The sequence below is a fragment of the Phocoena phocoena genome, chromosome 11 (genome assembly GCF_963924675.1).
Source record: "Phocoena phocoena chromosome 11, mPhoPho1.1, whole genome shotgun sequence".
Lineage (NCBI taxonomy): Eukaryota > Metazoa > Chordata > Mammalia > Artiodactyla > Phocoenidae > Phocoena > Phocoena phocoena.
Window position 1 is genome coordinate 89676909 of NC_089229.1, and position 22933 is coordinate 89699841.

At 39.6% G+C, this 22933-nt stretch overlaps 1 protein-coding gene across 1 annotated transcript in view; it reads left to right on the plus strand.

Moving 5' to 3' along the window:
* Window positions 1-808: 808 nt before the first annotated feature.
* The window catches only part of SLC15A5 (solute carrier family 15 member 5), a 90126-nt gene continuing 68001 nt past the window's right edge, over window positions 809-22933 (plus strand). Inside the window, exons 1-2 of the mRNA XM_065888358.1 lie at window positions 809-1169; window positions 10604-10826. Of these exons, the coding sequence (XP_065744430.1) occupies window positions 809-1169; window positions 10604-10826 (584 nt within the window). The remainder of the gene's footprint in view (window positions 1170-10603; window positions 10827-22933) is intronic.

Genomic DNA, 22933 nt, shown 5'->3' on the forward strand with positions numbered 1-22933 from the left:
GTCAGGGTGATACCAGATCCAATATTGCCCAAAGCATGTGCGGGATAGTTGCTGTACCCCTGTTGCTGACTAATAAAGAGTCAAATAGTGCCTTTCACTCTGATTTCCTCCGAGAGGCTGTTCTACAAGCCTGGGGTCAACTTAAAGGAAGACGGGTTTTGTTTAATATTTTCTCTTTTCATTAGTGCACTTAAATTACTTTCTTGCAAACTCTGCTTGTTACCTAAATGTACTAGCACTTTTGTTACCTAATTAGCTTTCTTATCAGAATTCCAACCAAAAATAACAAGAAATTTAATAATGATAAGATATCCTGCCCCCTCAAAACAGATTTCCTTTCACGCTTTATCTCTTGATACTGTTCTGGCTTGTTTAATTAAAGTATCAGAAATTATTAGACTCAAATTATTTCTTGATCTAGTGCTCAAATTCTCCTGAAAAACTGCTTCTTCTGCCTCCGTATTTAAACTTTATCAGTGTGAGGCAGATGAGTTTCCACACGTATGCAACTGGATTCATGTAATTCAATATAAATTTGGAGGAAGAGCCTAATTTAGCCTCTAAGTAATTAGACGAACAAATCAGATTTGGCTACACTGAGCTACCATGGTTTAAATACTCATGTCTCTTTTCTTGTGCTCTTTGATCATCAAAATGACCAACACTAACGTGCAAAAAAAACGTATGAAACTTAGCATGGAGTTGTGAAATTCAAAGCAAAGATCTTATTTATTTTTTCATTAGAGGAGTGGGGGAAAAATCACCAAGTTCAAACCACGAGCATAAGTAGTCTTCAAGGAGGGTAGTCATGTCTGTTACAGGCTTTAAAAACACCGATGAGAAAGTACCCTTAAATCACAGCATTGAGAAGGAGAAAACTATAAGACATATTGGTTATTTGTCTTCATCATACTCTGTGAAAAAATTTCAAGTTGGAACCTGTTTGCTTCTGGTGGAGCTGTGTGAGAGGTTCACTTTCTTTGAAGTCGTCTGCAATATGATCCCCTTTTGCACCGTCAAGCTTGGCTATCACAATTACCAGGCCGCCATTTTGAACTTGTGTTTTATTGGAACGTCAATCCTTACCCCGGTGTTTGCAGGATGGCTTGCTGATGTATGTCTAGGAAGAAACAAACTGGTACAGGTTTGCTTATTTCTGCATTTTCTAGGTGAGTGTCCACTTCTGACTGGATTGTTTTACAACTTATTTTAGTGGATTTTTATTAGAACGTTTGATTTATGCTATACCCGCTCTGGTTTTAGCATAAGATGTAATAAATGAGCTAAGAATGTTGCTTCAATTTAGTTTATTCTCTGTATTATTTGAGGGATACTACTAAGTGTGTGTGTGTGTGTGTGTGTGTGTGTTAGAGGATGCTTTGATACTTTTATCATTGCACTGATTATATTTTATAATTATCTCTTCAAATGTCTGTTTTCTATACTCTGCAGAATTCCCTCCTTTCTCCCCTTCCTACCACAAGCCAAAATTTGTGACAAATTCTATGTGAAATATGAAGTTCATTTGCTTCACAACTAAAGTGAAGTGTGCTAAAAAGTTGTTCTGAAGTACATGTAGAAACGTTTTCATCAAAAGGTGGTCTTTTAATTAGTCATATAATAATTAAGATTGCACTTGAAGACATGATTTCCATATTATGAAGTATGGCTACATGCTAAAAAATGAATGAATTTAACGCTACACTGTGCTTCTTTACATAACAAAAAAGAAATAGATCTACAAAAGTTTGGGAGTGACGTGATTGCAAGCAATGTTGGGGAAATATCAAATTTGTTTGATATGGAATAGAGATCAAGTTGATGAACAGTCTAGAAATTTAGGCTGGGAAGTTCAGGTTGCTCTTCTAGACAAGAAGGAGTTACTGAAGATACGAACACATTTGTGAAATGCTTCAATAAACAGGACTGACAATCACAGTGAGAGGTTAGAGAGAGAACAGAAAATCTCAGGATGTTGGTCTAGGTGATGGAGAACTGTCAATCCAGGAAAGAACATAAAACCGTAAAAACTCGTCAACTATGTAAGGTCACAAATATGATGGAAGGACAGAAATTAACTCCAAGTTCTGAGTTGAGGAACTTAGGTAGGCAGTTCATCAAAACTGACCAGTGCAGCAGAAAGGCAGTTTTGGGGGACGGGGGAAGTGAATGAGGAAGTGATGGGTATCAGCCCCTCAACCTACACACAATTCCAATCAGATGGTAAAGTACCATTCACTGAATCGATCAGAGCATGATTCAAACTTGTAAGCTTCTTCATTGTTTCAGTTCCATGAAATAAAAACTAAGTCACTGCATGGCAAATATTTGTTCACCATTCCATAAGTGTTTCTCATTGACTACTCTGTGCTAGACATTGTTCCAGGATCTGGAACCCAACACAGGAGAAAGCAGTCTCTTTTCTTATGAAGTTGACTTTCTGATGTGGGGAGAGGGAAAATCAAGTAATAAATAGCTATCATGTTGGGTGGTAATGTGTGATAATGAAAAAAAAGCTGGGGAAGGGGACAGGATGGACTAGAGAGTGACAAGGTGGCTCTTCTGTGTCAGGGAATGTTTTCTGATGAGAAGACATTTAAGCATGATTTACTCTTCTTCACTTGGTAGCAAGCCATGTCAGTAGCATTAGGTAACTTCTTGTTTAACGTGGTGATTCCCATCAGTCTAAATTCCTGTGTGAGTCATCAGACTAGGACTGAAGTCCCAACTTAGAATTTGGCAAACAGAAGGCAAGTCAATTCCATGACCATTCAGTTTCCTACTCAAAGTTGTTTCCTGGTGTCCCCCACTCATGGATGTCATAAAATTCCAACCAGTCACCAAGTATCAGAGGTTCCATCAAAAAATGTGTCTTCTGTCTGTATTGCTACAACCTTAGCTCAAAAATGCAGCCTTCATCTTCTTGACCATTACAGTGGCCTGCTTACTGGCTGTCAGTCATCAGTGTGACCCCAATGCTGTTTCTACCAAAAAACACTGACTTCCTAAAAGAATAAATCTATACATTGGCTCTATTATCTAAAATGTAAAAGCCAATTTTATAAGAACCTTTAGAAGCTGTCCCAAATTTACCTCTCCAAACTGCTGTCTCAGTACACGACCCCAATCAGGCGGAACTTCTCCTCACGGGCTTCCCTACTTTTCTAATGTTACATCTGCTCTTTTCTCTGCCTGAAATTGTCATTTTCCTTTATCTTTCCATCCCATATCCGAGACATGAAAACTCCTGGCCCTTCCTTCAAGATTCAGGTAGTGGGAGGCTTCCAGGAAGATGGCGGAAGAGTAAAACGCGGAGATCACCTTCCTGCCCACAGATACACCAGAAATACATCTACACGTGGAACTACTCCTACAGAACACCTACTGAACGCTGGCAGAAGCCCTCAGGCCTCCCAAAAGGCAAGAAACCCCCCACGTACCTGGGTAGGGCAAAAGAAAAAAGAAAAAACAGAGACAAAAGAATAGGGACAGGACCTGCACCAGTGGGAGGGAGCCGTGAAGGAGGAAAGGTTTCCATACACTAGGAAGCCCCTTCACGGGCGGAGACTGTGAGCCGCGGAGGAGAGCACAGCAACAGGGGTGCGGAGGGGAAAGCGGAGAGATTCCCGCACAGAGGATCATGGCCGACCGGCACTCGCCAGCCCGAGAGACTTGCCTGCTCACCCGCCGGAGCAGGCGGGGCTGGGAGCTGAGGCTCGGGCTTTGGTCGGAGGACCGGCGTTGGCGGCATGAACACAGCCTGCAGGGTATTAGTGCGCCACGGCTAGCCGGGAGGGAGTCCGGGGAAAAGTCTGGACCTGCCGAAGAGGCAAGAGACTTTTTCTTCCCTCTTTGTTTCCTGGTGCGCGAGGAGAGGGGATTAAGAGCGCTGCTTAAAGGAGCTCCAGAGACAGGCACGAGCCGCGGCTAAAAGCGCGGACCCCAGAGACGGGCATGAGACGCTAAGGCTGCTGCCGCCACCAAGAAGACTGTGTGCGAGCACAGGTCACTATCCACACCCTCCTTCCGGGGAGCCTGTGCAGCCCGCCACTGCCAGGGTCCTGGGATCCAGGGACAACTCCCCCGGGAGAACGCATGGCGCGCCTCAGACTGGTGCAACGTCACGCCGGCCTCTGCTCCTTTAACCCCGTCCTGTCTGAGCGAAGAACAGACGCCCTCTGGTGACCTACATGCAGAGGCGGGGCCAAATCCAAAGCTGAGCCCCTGGGAGCTGTGAGAACAAAGAAGAGAAAGGGAAATCTCTCCCAACAGCCTCAGGAGCAGCGGATTAAAGCTCCACAATCAACTTGATGTACCCTGCATCTGTGGAATACCTGAATAGACAACGAATCATCCCAAATTGAGGAGGTGGACTTGAGAACAAGATTTATGATTTTTTCCCCTTGTGTATGTATGTGTATGCTTCTATGTGAGATTTTGTCTGTATAGCTTTGCTTCCACCATTTGTCCTAGGGTTCTATCCGTCCGTTTTTTTTGTTTTGTTTTTTAAATTTTTTTCTCTTAATAATTATTTTTTTATTTTAATAACTTTATTATATTTTATCTTACTTTATTTTATTTTACATTATCTCCTTTCTTTTTTTCCTTCCTTCCCTCCTTCCTTCCTCCCTCCCTCCCTTCTTTCTTCCTTTCTTTCTTTCTCTCTTTCTACTTCTACTAATTCTTTCTTTCTACTTTTTCTCCCTTTTATTCTGAGCCGTGTAGATGAAAGGCTCTTGGTGCAGCAGCCAGGAGTCAGTGCTGGGCCTCTGAGGAGGGAGAGCCAACTTCAGGACACTGGTCCACAAGAGACCTCCCAGCTCCACATAATATCAAATGGTGAAAATCTCCCAGAGATCTCCATCTCAACACCAGCACCCAGCTTCACTCAATGACCAGCACTCCACCCATTAGCAGAGAGGCTGCCTAAAATCGTAACAAGTCCACAGACACCCCAAAACACACCACCAGACGTGGACCTGCCCACCAGAAAGACAAGATCCAGCCTCATCCACCAGAACACAGGCACTAACTAGTCCCCTCCACCAGGAAGCCTACAAACCCACTGAACCAACCTTAGCCACTGGGGACAGACACGAAAAACAACAGGAACTACGAATCTGCAGCCTGCAAAAAGGAGACCCCAAACACAGTAAGATAAGCAAAATGAGAAGACAGAAAAACAGCAGATGAAGGAGCAAGATAAAAACCCACCAGACCTAACAAATGAAGAGGAAATAGGCAGTCTACCTGAAAAAGAATTCAGAATAATGATAGTAAAGATGATCCAAAATCTTGGAAATTGAATAGACAAAATGCAAGAAATATTTCACAAGGACCTAGAAGAACTAAAGATGAAACAAACAATGATGAACAACACAATAAATGAAATTAAAAATACTCTAGATGGGATCAGTAGCAGAATAACTGAGGCAGAAGAATGGATAAGTGACCTGGAAGATAAAATAGTGGAAATAACTACTGCAGAGCAGAATAAAGAACAAAGAATGAAATGCCAATAAAATGGACAACCTGGAAGAAATGGACAAATTCTTAGAAATGCACAACCTGCCAAGACTGAATCAGGAAGAAATAGAAAATATGAACAGATCAATCACAAGCACTGAAATTGAAACTGTGATTAAAAATCTTCCAACAAACAAAAGCCCAGGACCACATGGCTTCACAGGCGAATTCTATCAAACATTTAGAGAAGAGTTAACACCTATCCTTCTCAAAATCTTCCAAAATATAGCAGAGGGAGGAACACTCCCAAACTAATTCTACGAGGCCACCATCACCTTCATACCCAAACCAGACAAGGATGTCACAAAGAAAGAAAACTACAGGCCAATATCACTGATGAACATAGATGCAAAAATCCTCAACAAAATACTAGCAAGCAGAATCCAACAGCACATTAAATGGATCATAAACTATGACCAGTGGGGTTTATTCCAGGAATGCAAGGATTCTTCAATATATGCAAATCAATCAATGTGATACACCATATTAACAAATTGAAGGAGAAAAAACATATGATCATCTCAATAGATGCAGAGAAAGCTTTCGACAAAATTCAACACCCATTTATGATAAAAACCCTGTAGAAAGTAGGCATAGAGAGAACTTTCCTTCAACATAATAAAGGCCATATATGACAAACCCACAGCCAACATTGTCCTCAATGGTGAAAAACTGAAAGCATTTCCACTAAGATAAGGAACAACACGAGGTTGCCCACTCTCACCACTCTTATTCAATATAGTTTTGGAAGTTTTAGCCACAGCAATCAGAGAAGAAAAGGAAATAAAAGGTATCCAAATCGGAAAAGAAGAAGTAAAGCTGTCACTGTTTGCAGATGACATGATACTATACATAGAGAATCCTAAAGATGCTACCAGAAAACTACTAGAGCTAATCAATGAATTTGGTAAAGTAGCAGGATACAAAATTAATGCACAGAAATCTCTTGCATTCCTATACACTAATGATGAAAAATATGAAAGAGAAATTAAGGAAACACTCCCATTTACCATGGTGACAAAAAGAATAAAATACCTAAGAAGAAACCTACCTAAGGAGACAAAAGACCTGTATGTAGAAAACTATGACACTGATGAAAGAAATTAAAGATGATACAAATAGATGGAGAGATATACCATGTTCTTGGATTGGAAGAATCAACATTGTGAAAATGACTACTACCCAAAGCAATCTACAGATTCAATGCAATCCCTATCAAACTACCACTGGCATTTTTCACAGAACTAGAACAAAAACTTTCACAATTTGTATGGAAACGAAAAAGACCCTGAATAGCCAAAGCAATCTTGAGAATGAAAAACGGAGCTGGAGGAATCAGGTTCCTTGACTTCAGACTATACTACAAAGCTACAGTAATCAAGACAGTATGGTACTGGCACAAAAACAGAAAGATAGATCAATGGAACAGGATAGAAAGCCCAGAGATAAACCCACGCACTTATGGTCACCTTATCTTTGATAAAGGAGGCAGGAATGTACAGTGGAGAAAGGACAGCCTCTTCAATAAATGGTGCTGGGAAAACTGGACAGGTACATGTAAAAGTATGAGATTAGATCACTCCCTAACACCATACACAAAAATAAGCTCAAAATGGATTAAATACCTATATGTAAGGCCAGAAACTATCAAACTCTTAGAGGAAAACATAGGCAGAACACTCTATGACATAAATCACAGCAAGATCCTTTTTGACCCACCTCCTAGAGAAATGGAAATAAAAACAAAAATAAACAAATGGGACCTAATGAAACTTCAAAGCTTTTGCACAGCAAAGGAAACCATAAACAAGACAAAAAGACAACCCTCAGAATGGGAGAAAATATTTGCAAATGAAGCAACTGACAAAGGATTCATCTTCAAAATTTATAAGCAGCTCATGCAGCTCAATAACAAAAAACCAAACAACCCAATCCAAAAATGGGCAGAAGACCTAAATAGACATTTCTCCAAAGAAGATATACAGACTGCCAACAAACATATGGAAGAATGCTCAACATCATTAACCATTAGAGAAATGCAAATCAAAACTACAATGAGATATCATCTCACACCAGTCAGAATGGCCATCATCAAAAAATCTAGAAACAATAAATGCTGGAGAGGGTGTGGAGAAAAGGGAACCCTCTTGCACTGCTGGTGGGAATGTAAATTGATACAGCCACTGTGGAGAACAGTATGGAGGTTCCTTAAAAAACTACAAATAGGGCTTCCCTGGTGGCGCAGTGGTTGAGAGTCCGCCTGCCGATGCAGGGGATACGGGTTCGTGCCCCGGTCCGGGAGGATCCCACATGCCGCGGAGCGGCTGAGCCTGTGAGCCATGGCCGCTGAGCGTGAGTGTCTGGAGCCTGTGCTCCGCAGCGTGAGAGGCCACAGCAGTGAGAGGCCCACATACCGCAAAAAAAAAAAAAAAAAAAAAAAAAACTACAAATAGAACTACCATATGACCCAGCAATCCCACTACTGGACATATACCCTGAGAAAACCATAATTCAAAAAGAGTCATGTACCAAAATGTTCATTGCAGCTCTATTTACAATAGCCTGGAGATGGAAACAACCTAAGTGCCCATCATCGGATGAATGGATAAAGAAGATGTGGCACATATATACAATGGAATATTACTCAGCCATAAAAAGAAACGAAATTGAGCTATTTGTAATGAGGTGGATAGACCTACAGTCTGTCATACAGAGTGAAGTAAGTCAGAAAGAGAAAGACAAATACCGTATGCTAACACATACATATGGAATTTAAGAAAAAAAAATGTCATGAAGAACCTAGGGGTAAGACAGGAATAAAGACACAGACCTACTAGAGAATGGACTTGAGGATATGGGGAGGGGGTAGGGTGAGCTGTGACAAAGCGAGAGAGAGGCATGGACATATATACACTACCAAACGTAAGGTAGATAGCTAGTGGGAAGCAGCCGCATAGCACAAGGAGATCAGCTCGGTGCTTTGTGACCGCCTGGAGGGGTGGGATGGGGAGGGTGGGACGGAAGGAGACGCAAGAGCGAAGAGATATGGGAACATATGTATATGTATAGCTGATTCACTTTGTTATAAAACAGAAACTAACACACCATTGTAAAGCAATTATACTCCAATAAAGACGTAAAAAAAAAAAAAAAACAAGATTCATGTAGTGTTCGTTGCCAGCTCCTCTGTGCTCAGCCACACTCTGATCATACCCAAGTGATTGCATTTGCCCCATTATAATTGTCCACCTGCATGTGTGCCTTCTCCGATGGATGCATTCGCTCCTGATGGGAGGAACCAGCAGACCCCCACCACCTAGCAAGAGATACGACACATCACGGTGCTTTATACAGAGCTACCAAGTACAGGTGTGCGGACTGCGCACTGCACAATAGCACACATCAACAAGGAATCTTCTTATCTCATATGTCAATGACTTGTATTTTTATTACATCAATTTTACAGTAGATAGAAATAAAGTTTTGACCTATTGCAATCAGTGTATTATGACATTTTTCAAAAGATGGAAGTAAAGTGCCTTTCAAATTTACACAAAGGTACCACTAAAAGAATTTGTCTTTAAATAGATGGCTGCTGCAAGAAGCAGTTCTTCTGTCCATCCTCTTTGGATAACCTTAGCCTAGCCAGGCCTCACGTGACACTTCCAGAGATAAAAACTGAGTGGCAGAGAGAGAGAGAGAGAAGTTAGCTGAACATCTGGCTCACCTTAACAGGAAACATTTCAAACTCAGTAAAGGGCCCACCCGCATGGTAAATCAGTCTGTTACCAAACAACTATTAAGGGCATGCATTCTTCACATTGCAAAAGCCACTGTATGGGAGATGGAAACGTTAGGCCCAATTTTTGCCTTTAATACCCTTATAGTCTAATTGAGAAAACTAACCACATAAAATGACTATATAAAAATTTATACCAAAAAGTGTGAATGCCAAGTTAATAAAACGGAGTTGAAAACTAACATGGAGAAGCCATTTTTCCCTAATCAAATTGACCCCCCGAAAAAACTGATTTGATCATGTGATAACAGGAATTTCAAGAAGACGGAGATCACAACTGGGTTACTCCGTAACACTGGGTCACTTAGCCTCAACAAACCTGTTTCTTTTTCTTTTTTTTTGAAAAATCAGAATTAAAAAAAAAAAATCTGTCCTCTGTCATCACAAAGTTTTTCCAAGATCAAACAATGTAGTACACAGAAATGTTTTGCAAACTATAAATAGCTTAGCAAAAGTATGGAATTGAGTGGTAATTATTAGACAAGGAAAGTCTTCAAGTTTGGTCCCTGCAAGATGGAAGTGAGAAGTCAGCTTAACCTTCTTTTTGTTGGTTTGTTTTTGGGTTTGATTGAAGTCTGGTTGATTTACAATGTCGTGTTAGTTTCAGGTGTACAGCAAAGTGATTTCAACCTTCCTTTGTCATTCTCTCCTCCCTCCTTCCCACCTGTACTGCATTGCTCACCTCACACCCGTCCCCAGCCTTCTCACCTATGTGTGTGGCAAAGGAGTCTCCACGCCACTGCAGGAGAAATAAAAGGGATTTAAAAGGAAAAAGCGAAGTAGAAAAGGAAAAGAGAGGCTACGTTCTGCTCTAACTACAATAACGTTCTTCTTAAAACGTTCTCTTTAACAGGCTTCCGAGATGTCTGAGATCATCGCGGTTTCTCGCACTCTGTTGATTAAGAACAAATAACCCTTGTGAATGGTGGTTTTTCTCTGGGGGTGGGACTGCAAACATCTTTAGTGTCTCACATCAGGTATTTCTGAATTGTTTTAACTTTGTTAAAATGGACACGATTTGCTTGTCTGTTCTCTGAGAGATAGTTCAAGTCTGAGGGGAAAAAAACTAGGCCTTTGGATTCATTAAAAACATATACTGAGGGAAATATTTACATTTAGGAAAATCGTATTACCTCCAGAATTGCCATGATTAATATTTTAATAAGACAATTGCATAACGAGGCAACGTTCAGAGGAAAAACCTTATTTCTGATGTGATTTGGTGAGTCAGTGGTCTATACATATTTATTCCTTTTTTTTTTTTTTCTCTGTCTGTAGGCTCTGCTTTATTATCTGTGGCTGCTTTTCCCTTGGAGGGTTTCTACATGGGCACTCACCGTATGATTAACAACACACCAAAAAAGGAACAGACCAGGCTGTTTCACGTAGCACTGGTGGCCATCTGCCTCGGCACAGGAGGAATAAGGACCATTGTCTGTCCACTGGGCGCTTACAGCCTTCAGGAGTATGGATCCCAGAAACAAATGTCCTTTTTTAACTGGTAAGTAGCACTGGCTAGGAGAGAAAACAGGCATTCTCGGGAACAGACATTTCTCTCGCTTTGGGCATTTCTTGTTGCTTGCTCTCTGGTCCTGTTTTGATGATGGTTGTTCAGCCTTTGTCATTGATTGGGCTGGGTGACAAGGGGACAATACCTTTAACAATGACTCAGCCAGTAGTCTGGGAGCCTATGAGTCAGGTATAGACCAAAACAGTTTACCAGCACCTTCTTGAAGCACACTGATGACTTTATCCTTCAAGTAAACAAGTGTGAGATGGCATGTCCTACTGAACAGAATGTGGCTTTGGAGCCAAACAGGCCTTGGTGGAAATCTCAATTCTACTTCACACAGTTGCCTGACCTTGGTCAAGTCATTTCTTCTCTGAGTTTAACCATTTCTGAAGGGTTATAATAATACCTCTTCCTGCGTTTTATTAGAGGTAATAATATGTGTATTACTGGCATAGAATGTGGCACATAGTGGTAATCAATAAGCAGGAGATATTATTAGTTACGTCTACATTGTAATAGACTAACACGGCAGAGATTATAAATTCAGAAAGATGAAAAGGATGGAAGAAGTATTTTACAATTCATTAAAACATCAACCAGCATCTCTATTTAACATCCACTTCACCCCCAGCACCTGAAAGAATTTGTATTCCATGGAAATCAAACTACATTTCTATACATCTTTGTCTCTCTTAGTGAGTTCTTGTACAGTTTTATGTGTTTTCAAGGAACCAATTTTTATTATCAAATGCAAATTCAAGGAAAAATTGAGATTTTGATCTCAAGGTAGAGTATTTCAGCATTTAGTAGAGAATTCTGTTGTTCTTATTGGCATTCACCAGTTGATGTCAAATATATTGGAGATATATTGTCTTTTGCTTCCTCTTCTCTGTGAAATGGGTTAGTATCATTTTTCTAAAATATTTTGCCATTCCATCAATGTTAGCGATGGATAAAAGCAATGCACAGACAGCATCAGACAAAATGTTTAAAGAAAATTCATATTAAAAGCATTAAATGAAAAAAATTTAGAATAAATATTATCTAGGTATACATATAGCTATCTAAGACAGTTCCTTTTTCTTTGTTTTTCTTTCTGCTTTCTTTTGTTTCCTTCTTTCTTTCCTTCTTTCCCCCCCATCCTCCGACAATATTACAAAGCACTCAGGCCTATTTTGGATTAAGTCCAAACGTCAGAGAATAATGCAGTTTTACCAAAGGTGGAAGGGACTTTTTACTTCCTTACAGCAAATTCTGCCTCCTTGACCTGCCCAAAGGAGAAAGAAAAATCCTTCTTTTTTATTCTATTCGGAGGTTTTAATCCTTAATTAGCAACATCATTTTGATTAAATAAGACTCTGGAGGATTAAGACTAAAGAGCAATCAGTTGTTCTGAAAGATAGCTCTGGAGAATTTATTGTACTGTCGTCTTAGTCATTCAGAGTTGTGTTTAATCAAAGTGACATTTCTCAGTGTTGATTACAAAGGAGACATTATATGAATGAAATATTTCCTTGGGGAAACGGAGGGAACACCCAATGGGTTCGTGCTTTAGGACATTGGAAAGGCAGGGATGAGGAATGAGGTGAAAATGAATTTCTGTAGCCAGGCCAAATTTAGGATGAACACATTTCGATTGGGTTACTTATTATTTCCTGATTTCATTAAAATCTCTGATAAAGGAATCATGCAATATTTTTTAAAGTTAAGCACCGAGAAATGTGTATAAAGAACCAGGGTGTTATTCTTTAATGTGATAAGAGACTGTAGAAATAATAAGCCCCTTGAAGGTGGAATATGGTTGTTGTTTTCTCAGTTCAAATACTAAACTTTCATGAACAGCTGCTTGTTGCACTTTATAGAAATGACTGTTCATTCTATTCTTGTACATAACGCAGGGGTTGGTGGCAAGATGAACAGAGTCCCTGCTGGGCAGCCAGATAGCTGGCAGGATCCTGGCTCTGTCACTTAGGAGTCTTATGGTTTTCGGCAAGTTCCTTCACCTCTCAAAAGCACAGAATGGGGATACCTTGGAGGGCTGTTGTGGAGTTTTTACACAAAGTATCCTAGCACATTATAGGCGTTCAAATCAGGGTAACTATGACTGTTATTATTAAATGACGAATAAATAAGTCATCAGCTAAAATCATTGTCCAACTTCTGGGAAAGAGGAAGGCCATTTAGGAGAAGGCCATCTTTAAAATGAGCAGCCCACTGATTTATAATCTATTTCTCCAAGTCAAAAATGCCTCTAGAAATTACAAGCTTGGTTAATATAATGAATTTCAGCAGTGTCTTTAAGAAAGCGACACAGCTAACTTTTGACCACTAATCTCTCCCTACAGAAAGACTTACTACTTTTCAAATTTTTGAATTCAAGTCTTTAGTAATATATTCTTTTTTTTTTAGGCTCCGGACGCGCAGTCTCAGCGGCCATGGCTCACGGGCCCAGCTGCTCCGCAGCATGTAGGATCCTCCCGGACCGGGGCACGAACCTGTGTCCCCTGCATCGGCAGGCGGACCCCCAACCACTGCGCCACCAGGGAAGCCCTAGTAATATATTCTAATTCAAGTCTCTACTACATATATTTTTCTGGTTTAACGACAGCAGTGCTATGCTTATTAAATCACTTATAAACTGAAAAAAAAAAAAAAGCAACACAGCACTTGAACCTATAACCACTTGAAGGCTGCATCCAGTTCTGTTTTCAGCACAGATGTCAGCTGTTCATAGTTACGGGACGCTTAATGAGATGTGTCATTGCATCTCTACCACCTAAAGCTTCCCAATGATCATGTGAAATAGTATAGACTGGAAGTCTAAAGCACTGAAAGCACCACTTCCGAGTAGAGCTGCCAAATGTAGGTGAGAAAACCCCTCCCAGCCAACATCACCATCTGGTACTGGATCTTCCTTGACTATGTACCTAACTGAAAGAATAAAGCTAAACTCCCTGAAATCAAGAGGCATAATAATCTGCCAACATCTCCTTGTGCCATCGTCCAGATCGGAACCCGGCTCTTTCAGCATTTTCCAAAATCTGACATGTACAATAAGAGTTACCATACTGGCGATCATCTAGGTAAATACACCTGTGCAGAATCTTTTCTGGAAACAAAATGAATGGTGAACAATTAAGTCTGTTCATGACCATAATTTTAAATCCTACCACAATTAACCTTAAATCTTGCTTCCTCATGTCTCTACTTATTTCACCTGATAATTTGCATGCCATCTGCATATCATAGTCTGTCGCTAACCAGTTACCAGAGTGAATTATACATTATTTAAAAGCTCAAATAGTAGATTGGCATAAATTTCTTGAAAAAGTCTAGAGACTGACTTATTCCATCCCAGAAATTTTGAATATCTGGTACTCAGTTTGACTCTACATAATATCTGTCTCATACTAAAGTGTTCTGATTTTTAAAAACTTGCTCAAATTTAGTATCTTTTATCTTGGGAAAACACTAGAAGTAAAAAAATTATTATCCCACAGCCTTTTTTTCAAAGCTGTTTTAATATTTACTTGAGTGCTGTTTGACAGCAGCGATTCTCAATCCTAGATGTCCAAGGAAGCCACATGAGGACCCTTAAAAATACTGATGCCTGGGCCCTACCACCAGAAGTTCTGATTATGTTGATTTGAGGTGGGCACCAGAGACTAGGATTTTTTTTTAAGCTGCCTAAGTAGTCAGGTTTGAGAACCACTGCTCTCAAGCAGCATTGCATGATTTTAAGAATCACTTGAGGGCTTTGTTAAAAAATGTTTCCCATGCCCTACCCCCAACCTCCTAGATCAGAATTTCCCGGGAGCATAGCTGGGGAACAAACGTGCATTTTTAGCAAGTGCTTCAGAATTTTGAAAACAGTTCCAGAGACATAAGGAAAGTGGATTCCATACGTGGTCTAGAAATATTCTTGAAAAGGAATGGAGCTAAACATTGAGGGAAGCACCTATTTCATACCAGGATGCTTCAGAAATTTTTGATGATTCCTCACAATTTTTACCATACTTAGAAATCTACCTGTTTGAGAAATTCTACCTACTCCTTGAGAAGAGAAATAAAATATGAATTTACATAATTCTGCAATAGTAAAATCAAAATTTCAGCTAACGAAATCAAAACAGTTCACGGAACAGTCTTACTAGTACCCATTAATACAGGCATATCTCGTTAAATTTGCTTTATTGTGCTTCACAGTGACAAAGTTTTTAATTTTATAAACTTTTATAAATTTTAAATTTTGTAACATTTACAGGAAGTTTGCGGCAACTCCATGTCCAGCAAGTCTGTCAGCGGCATTTTCCCAAAAGCATTTGCTCACTTCCTGTCTCTGTGAAGCATCTGGTAATTCTCACACTATGCAAACTTCATCATTATTATATTTATCATGGTGATCTGTGATCAGTGATCTTTGATGTTACCACCACCATGCGCTGAAGGCTCAGAGGATGGTTAGCATTTTTTGCAATAAAGTATTCTTAATTAAGACATGCACGTTATCTTTTTAGACATAATGCTATTGCACATTTAGCCCATTACAACAGAGTGTAAACATAACTTTTATATATACTGGGAAACCGAAAACTTTGTGCAACCTGTTATACCTCGGGGGCCTAGAACCGGACCCATAGTATCTCTGAGGTATGCTTGCACTCAGAATATCCTCTAAGTTGCATATACTGAGGAATAGCTTGTAAGTAGCTTTCTAAAAAATCACTAGACCTTCCAAAGTTCTATTTTCATGGGCTCTAGCCAAGTTTAACAAATGCTACCCACTCACCCCAATTACAACAGGCACCTCCTTCATTATCTTGGCCAGAATTGTAAACTTTCAGAAAATACACTCAGAATACCTCTCCAACATATAACCATGTAAACTAAAAAGTATTGGGGAAAGAAAAAAAAAAGAAGAAATTTCTTACATCTCTTACTGATCCTGCAGCCTGCTGCTTTGTTTTAAGCCCTGCTTGGTAGCTTTTAAGCTTGGTAGGTGCATCAGCAGGGACTTATTTATATCAATAAACACGCAGTGGTTCAAAGATCTTAAACTCAGGAAATGAGAAAATGATACACATTGTTAAAAAGAACAAAATTCAACGGCAGAAATTTGAAGACCTAATGGGCTTTATTAGGCGATTCATGAATTGGACAGCATCCCATCCAGCAACTACAAGGGTGCTCCGAAGGGTTGTACAAAATGGAAGGTTTTTATAGGAAGAAGGGTAGGGCAAGGGAGCTATTCGCAAAAGAAAAGGAAGCATTATTTTTAGGCCAGGGTATCTTCTTTTTGGGGAGGTGGGGTGGGGAGGGAAAGGCAAGGGTTTTACCACGTAGATTGCCTCTTCTTCTGGGGGATGGAGAGGGCCCACATGACAGATGACCTCATTGATGCCGACCAGAAAATTCCAGACTGGTTGATTAAGATTACATTTCTGGAGAAGCTCGAAACTGCAATTAAGTCCTGTATCTAAGCCTAGGTTTGGTATCATAGGCTTTAGCACAAGTGATGCCATTTGGGGCCTGTGGTTTTCTCTTCAACAACATAAACAACTGTTAAAATTGGGATTTGGCAGAAGACAGGGGAAGAAAGACAGAAAGGGAATGAGAGCAAGTTAAAGGAGTGACACAGGCAGGGAGGGCAGGAGAAAGAGAGTGAAGCATTCCCCCCCAATATCTTAATTAAACGTAAACCTTTTACTTTAATCATGCTGTCGATTCACCAAAATCAATTATCTTCCTTTATTAAGCCATCTTTTCTTTAATAGCATTGTTGAAAAATATTTATAGATAAAAAGTAGGAAAAAATGATATAAATGACCTGATTTACAAAACGGAAACAGACTCACAGATTTCGAAAACAAACTTATGGTTGCCAAAGGGGAAATGTGGAAGGAGGGATAAATTAGGAGCTTGGGAGTAACATACACACACTACTATATATAAAATCATCAACAAGGGCCTACTGTATAGCACAGGGAACTCTACTCAGTACTCTGTAATAACCTATATGGGAAAAGACTCTCAAAAAGAATGAGTATATGCACATGTATAACTGAATCACCATGCTGTACACCTGAAACTAACGCAATCATTATACTCCAATAATTTTTTTTAAAAAAAGTAGGAAATGCAAAATTTCCTTCTGGTCCTTCTTTCTCCAAATTCATGTCAGCTAGAATATTCTTTGAAGTACTTCAGTGGGCCAGTGGTTATGCTAAAAGAAGCAATGATTGACAATAGCCATCCACCATGAAATCGGCGCCCCAGTGTTTCATTGACTCTTCTAAACAGTTCAATTTTGGCCCATTGAAGAACCACAAATCCCCTGGTGAATTATCTCAATATTTTTCAAGGCAGAATAAAATATTCTGTTTCAACTCTTTTTTTTTTTTTTGCGGTACGTGGGCCTCTGACTGCTGTGGCCTCTCCCGTTGCGGAGCACAGGCTCCGGACACGGCACGTGGGACCCTCCTGGACCGGAGCACGAACCTGAGTCCACTGCATCAGCAGGCGGACTCTCAACCACTGCGCCACCAGGGAAGCCCTGTTTGAACTCTTAAAATTGTCCACTAAGGCTATGAAGACCCAGAAGTTTTTCTCCCCTCTTCAATACCTTCTCAAGTAGGTTGGAAAGCCCATTTCAAACTATTTCTCTTATAATCACTTAAAATAAGTGAAGCATGTCAAAATTGGTCAGTCTAAGAAGCGACAGAATATTTGAGTGACTTTAAAAACTATTACTAAATAAATTAAGGTGAATGTTTAAAATAAATAATCTCAAAAGGTTTTCTGAATTTTGCAGCAATAGGGTTTTTTCCCCCTTATTTGTATTCAACACCATAGAATCATGAAGACCAAAAAAAAAAAAAAATTACCACTTATATATACCCCCAATTATTTGCAGTTCCCAGTCTGTATTTAAAAGTAAACTAAAGAAACATATTTTTACTGCTGCTTTCAATATTCCTTAATCACTGGTATTTGTTTTGCTTTAGTGCTTTGCTCTCTGACTTTCTGTGTGAGAGGTGCTTTATATATTCAATTTGCTGGTGAGCTATGAGATGAAAGGAGTCTTAATGGTGAGTTTGAAGACTGTGGATTTTTATTTCTTTTATTTTTTTACAGTTGAGACATATACAGTTTCACCCTTAATTATCTATGGCTTGTCCTGTCCATGGATCAGCAAAGATTATATAAAAGATGATTGTACTAGGTAATTCTTCCAGAAAATTACACAATCAAATAGGTTGGGTGGCATTTGTTAAAACACATTTAGTACTTTATGTGAAATCTCTCCCTATACAGAGAAATTCAGCACTATAATTCTTTGGTTTATAACTATATTTCACAAGATGTAAGTCTTGGAAGAATTGTAATTTTCCTTGACCCTCTTTAGAGCAATTCCGTTTACATCCCCCTGTGGTGTACTGAAGAGTCACACAGTGTCCTCTTGGATTTTTTCTCAGCAATACTTAGCATTTGAAAAAAGAGTTTCTTAAAGATGGAAAGGACCGTAACATTGCTCTGCAATTCCAGCCTCCCTTGGTTGTTACAGCCACAGTTCAAGTATGCAGCCTGCAACTGCATGAAAGGATGACCTGAGGCTGAGCCTAGGGACTCTACCGCATTGTCCTGGAAAATTCTAACTTTGTACCCACGCTGCACTGTGATAAATAAATTGCTATCAGTGGATTACAGTCAATCAGCTTGCTCAGCATGGCCATGTTTGACATTTGATTACTTTTCTAGGTCAGTTATGGAGAGTGGATGTTCACGATTTTGAAAGGGGTGATCGCTTATTGGGTGCATACATATTCAAACGTAAATTGTACATTTTAAGCACATGCAGTTTATTGTATCTCACTTATATCTCAATAAAATTGTTTTAAAAAACAAGAGAAAAAGCAACAGTAATAAAGATAGTATGGTTTTGGCATAAGGATAGATTAGTAGAACAGAATTGAAATTCAGAAAAAAGAACCACGTTTATAAGGTCAATTGATTTTCAACAAAGGTGCCAAAAAATTCAATGGGGAAAGGATCATCTTTTCAATAAATTGTGCTAGAATAACTGGATATCAAATAGAAAAAGTTACTCATGACACCTGACTAGAAATTTAATTAAAAGCCAATCATTGACCTAACATAGAGATCTAAAGGCATAAAACTGCTTTTTAAAAAAGGAAAAAATACTTGTGACCTACATATAGGAAGTATTCTTTACATAGAACACAAGAAGCATGAACCAATTAAAAACAATGATGAAATTTATTAAAATTAAAAACAGTTGCTGTTATCAAAAGATTTAACTAAGAAAATGATGAGGCAAACCACAGATTGGGAGAAAACATTTGTTGAACATATATCTGACAAAAGACATGCAGCCTGAATATATAAAGAACTTTTACAAATCAATAATAGGAAGATAAACTACCCAGTTGAAAAATCATAGAGGAATTCAAGGACAGACCATGACAGTAGCCCCATTCCTTCCAGGTCCTCCTATTTTTACATCTAAAAAACCCTGGACATAACACAACAAACAAACATAGGAAGATTCTGAAAGGTGGAAAGATAACAGACTCTAGCTAGAGATCTTGGAACTTGAGAGAGGAGAGCAATGAGTTTTCTGGGTTTTCTTTTTGCCAACAGTGGAGAAGCCTGGAACTGCCCACAGGCATGGTGGGGAGAGGGCAGCTCCAAGAAAAGCCTGCTGCCCTTAGGTAAAGTACCAGGGAAAGGGTAGCCTAACATAAAATATCTTTTTGATAATACCTGCCCTACTTCAGGCAAACACTGTGGAAAAACTGCCCCACCCTCCTACTCTGGCTCCATAGTTTCGCCAGGAAAGAGGAATCTAATGTACGTACACACACACGTGCACACACACACACCTACACACATACAAAGCAGGCGGGGACACTCTGATTCCCCAGCTTGAGTGGTATGTTGGTGGGACCAAGTAAGGAACTGGTCTTCAATCCTCTGCCCAGCAGAAGCAGGTCAGGCACCAATCCACCCTCCTGGGTAATGTCAGCTGAGCACAGCAAGGAGCCAATCCCCACCGTAAATCAGCAAGTGGAATTAGCAGAGTTAGGAGGCTGGTCTTCAATTAACAATCTAATTCCACATCCACTATTCCTCTCTCTCTTTCCCCACACTTAGCAGTACTCCCCTGAGGAATGAAGGAAGCAATCCTGGTTAAAATTCAACTCTTTACTTGTTCTATTACTGTACTTACAGAGCCAAACAGGTCTGGAGAAAAATGTAAAATCATGCTATGCTGGCACTAAATACATGGCCAACTTCAAGTGAACCCTTACCATCATCCTTCAGGTGTATAGTATGCAATCATTCTCTCTCCTCCTCCTTCATATGACTGTTTCTAACCTTTTCCTTTCTTCTCAAACCTTCAATATACCCTTCTCATAGCCAGTCTTACCTGTTCACTATGCTTCTTTTACTTAAAGGAAGAAAGAAAGAAAAAGAGAGAGAGAGAAAGAAAGAAAGAAAGAAAGAAAAAAAAAAAGAAAGAGGGAGAGAAAGAAAGAAAAAGAAAGAAAGGAGGGAGGGAGGAATGGAGGGAGGGAAGGAAGGAAGGAAAGAAGGGAGAGAGGGAGGGAGGGAGATGTATGGGAAATGCCACAGGATGACCCCCGGTGGGTCACACTCTTGGCAGATCCATGTCCCTGAGTATGGGAACAACCTGTGACCTGTCTCTACTGAATAGAACATGGAAAAGATGATAGGATATCACCCCCTCCTTATGTTATATGGCAAAGGTGAAGGGATTTTGCAATGTAATTAAGTTCTCTAATCAGTTGCTTTTGAGTTAATCAAAGGGGAGATTATCCTGGTATCCTGGGTGGGCCTGATCTAATTAGGTAAGCCCTTCATATTTTAGTGATAAGTGTTCTAATGTAGATCTATTAGTGTTTGTACAACTAAAACATGGACCAAAACTCATAAAACCATATTTTAAAAATTTTTATTTGATTTTAATTTTTATTTTACATTGGAGCATAGTTGATTAACAGTGTTGTGTTAGTTTCAGGTGTACAGCAAAGTGATTCGGTTATGCATATATATGTATCTATTCTTTTTCAAATTCTTTTCCCATTTAGGTTATCACAGAATATTGAGCAGAGTTCCCTGTGCTATACAGGAGGTCCTTGTTGGTTATCTATTTTAAATATAGTAGTCCATAAAACCATATTTTTAAATGGGTAAATTTTATTATATTCAATATTACTTCAATAATTTTTTAAGCTAATGTTAATGAAATGGAATAGGACCCTTTGGTCCTTGTCCCCCATGTCCTCTGCCTGCCCTTTGTCTGTGGAAAAACTTTAGCCAAAGAATGAATTTAGTCAGAGAAGTAAGAAAATGCAGAAGCAAAGAAAATCAGTCAAACAGGACAAAACAATAATCGTTTAGTCCCTAAGCATAGTCAAGGGCCTTTAGTTCCTTCTCAAGGGCTGTAGATAATATTCTAAGCCACATCCTGTGAGCTGTCTTGTAGATACTGAAACCTGTGCCAGGTGGAAGAAGTTAACTACACGATGACCAGACTGTAGCTGTGATATAAGCTGCCACAATTCCAAGAATTGGCCTCAAGGAAATGGGAACAAACTGACCCCGGAACTGAAGATTAACTGTACTTAGGACAATCAAGATGATGCTCGTCAGACCGCTGTATGACCAATTTCAAGATGACTGTCAGAACTAACTGTACTGTTTCTACATGTAGTCCCCTCCTTCCGCCAATAAGAGCTCTTGCCCACCGGCTGTCAGTGGAGGGGAGTAAGCCTTTGGACGGGAGTCCGCCCTCCCCCTGCCCCAGTTTCAGGCATCCAAATTAAAGCAAACTTTCCTTTCCACCAAACTTGCCTCTTTATTGGCTTTTGAGCGGTGAGCAGCCAGACCCCACTTTCAGTAGCTGTAAGACACCCCCTTTGCAATGGGACTCCAGCAGCAGAATTTAGACCCAGTGAAAGGTTGAGAAGTAGAGATTATTCCTCCAGAACTTGCAAACCGTACTACTGGGATAGGTACTTATTTTTAATATTGTTTCTTAGGAGGAGACACTGGAAGCTTTATTCAAATGACACTAATTTCTTTGGTTTACCCATGCCATGGTCTAGGTATAACCTGGGTATTCCTGAGTTTTCCCATACTTTGAAAAGTGGAATAAATAAGTTTCAACTCTTTAACCATGTAATCTTTTCCAGGTTCATTAGGCATATTCAGTGAGGTATTATTTATGGCTTCTCTAGAGTCACAACAGAGTTGACTTGTTGCTGTAGAGACCATATGATTTGTAAAGCCTAAAATATTATCAGACGCTTTACAGAAAAGTTTGTCAACTTCTGCTTTAGAGAAAAGAGAACACATTCTTCCTATATCTATTCTAAATAGAAAGGAAACATAGATAACGAAACTGATAAGACATAGCTGATGTGTATGCGCTTATTAAGAAAGATAAAAACAGAAATGTAGATGGCTAACAGGCATATGAAAAGATGCTCAACATCGCTAATCATCAAGGAAATGCAAATCAAAACTACAATGAGATATCACCTCACACCTGTCAGAATGGCTATCATCAAACAGAACACAAATAAATGTTGGTGAGGGTGTGGAGAAAAGGGAACCCTTGTGCACTGCAGGTGGGAATGTAAGTTGGTACAGCCACTGTAGAAAACAGTATGGAGGTTTCTCAAAAAACTAAAAATAGAACTACCATATGACCCAGCAATCCCACTCCTGAGTATATACCTGAAAAAAAAAAAAAAACCACTAATTTGAAAAGATTCATGTACCCCCATATTCATGGCAGCATTATTTACAGTTGTCAAGATATGGAAACAACCTAAGTGTCCATCAACAGAGGAATGAATAAGGGAGATGTGATACACACACACACACACACACACACACACACACACACACAATGGAATACTACTCAGCCATAAAAAAGAATGAAACTTTGCCATTTGCAGCAACATGGATGGACTTGGAGGGTGTTTTGTCAAGTGAAATAAGTCAGATACAGGAACACAAATACTGTATGATATCACTTATAT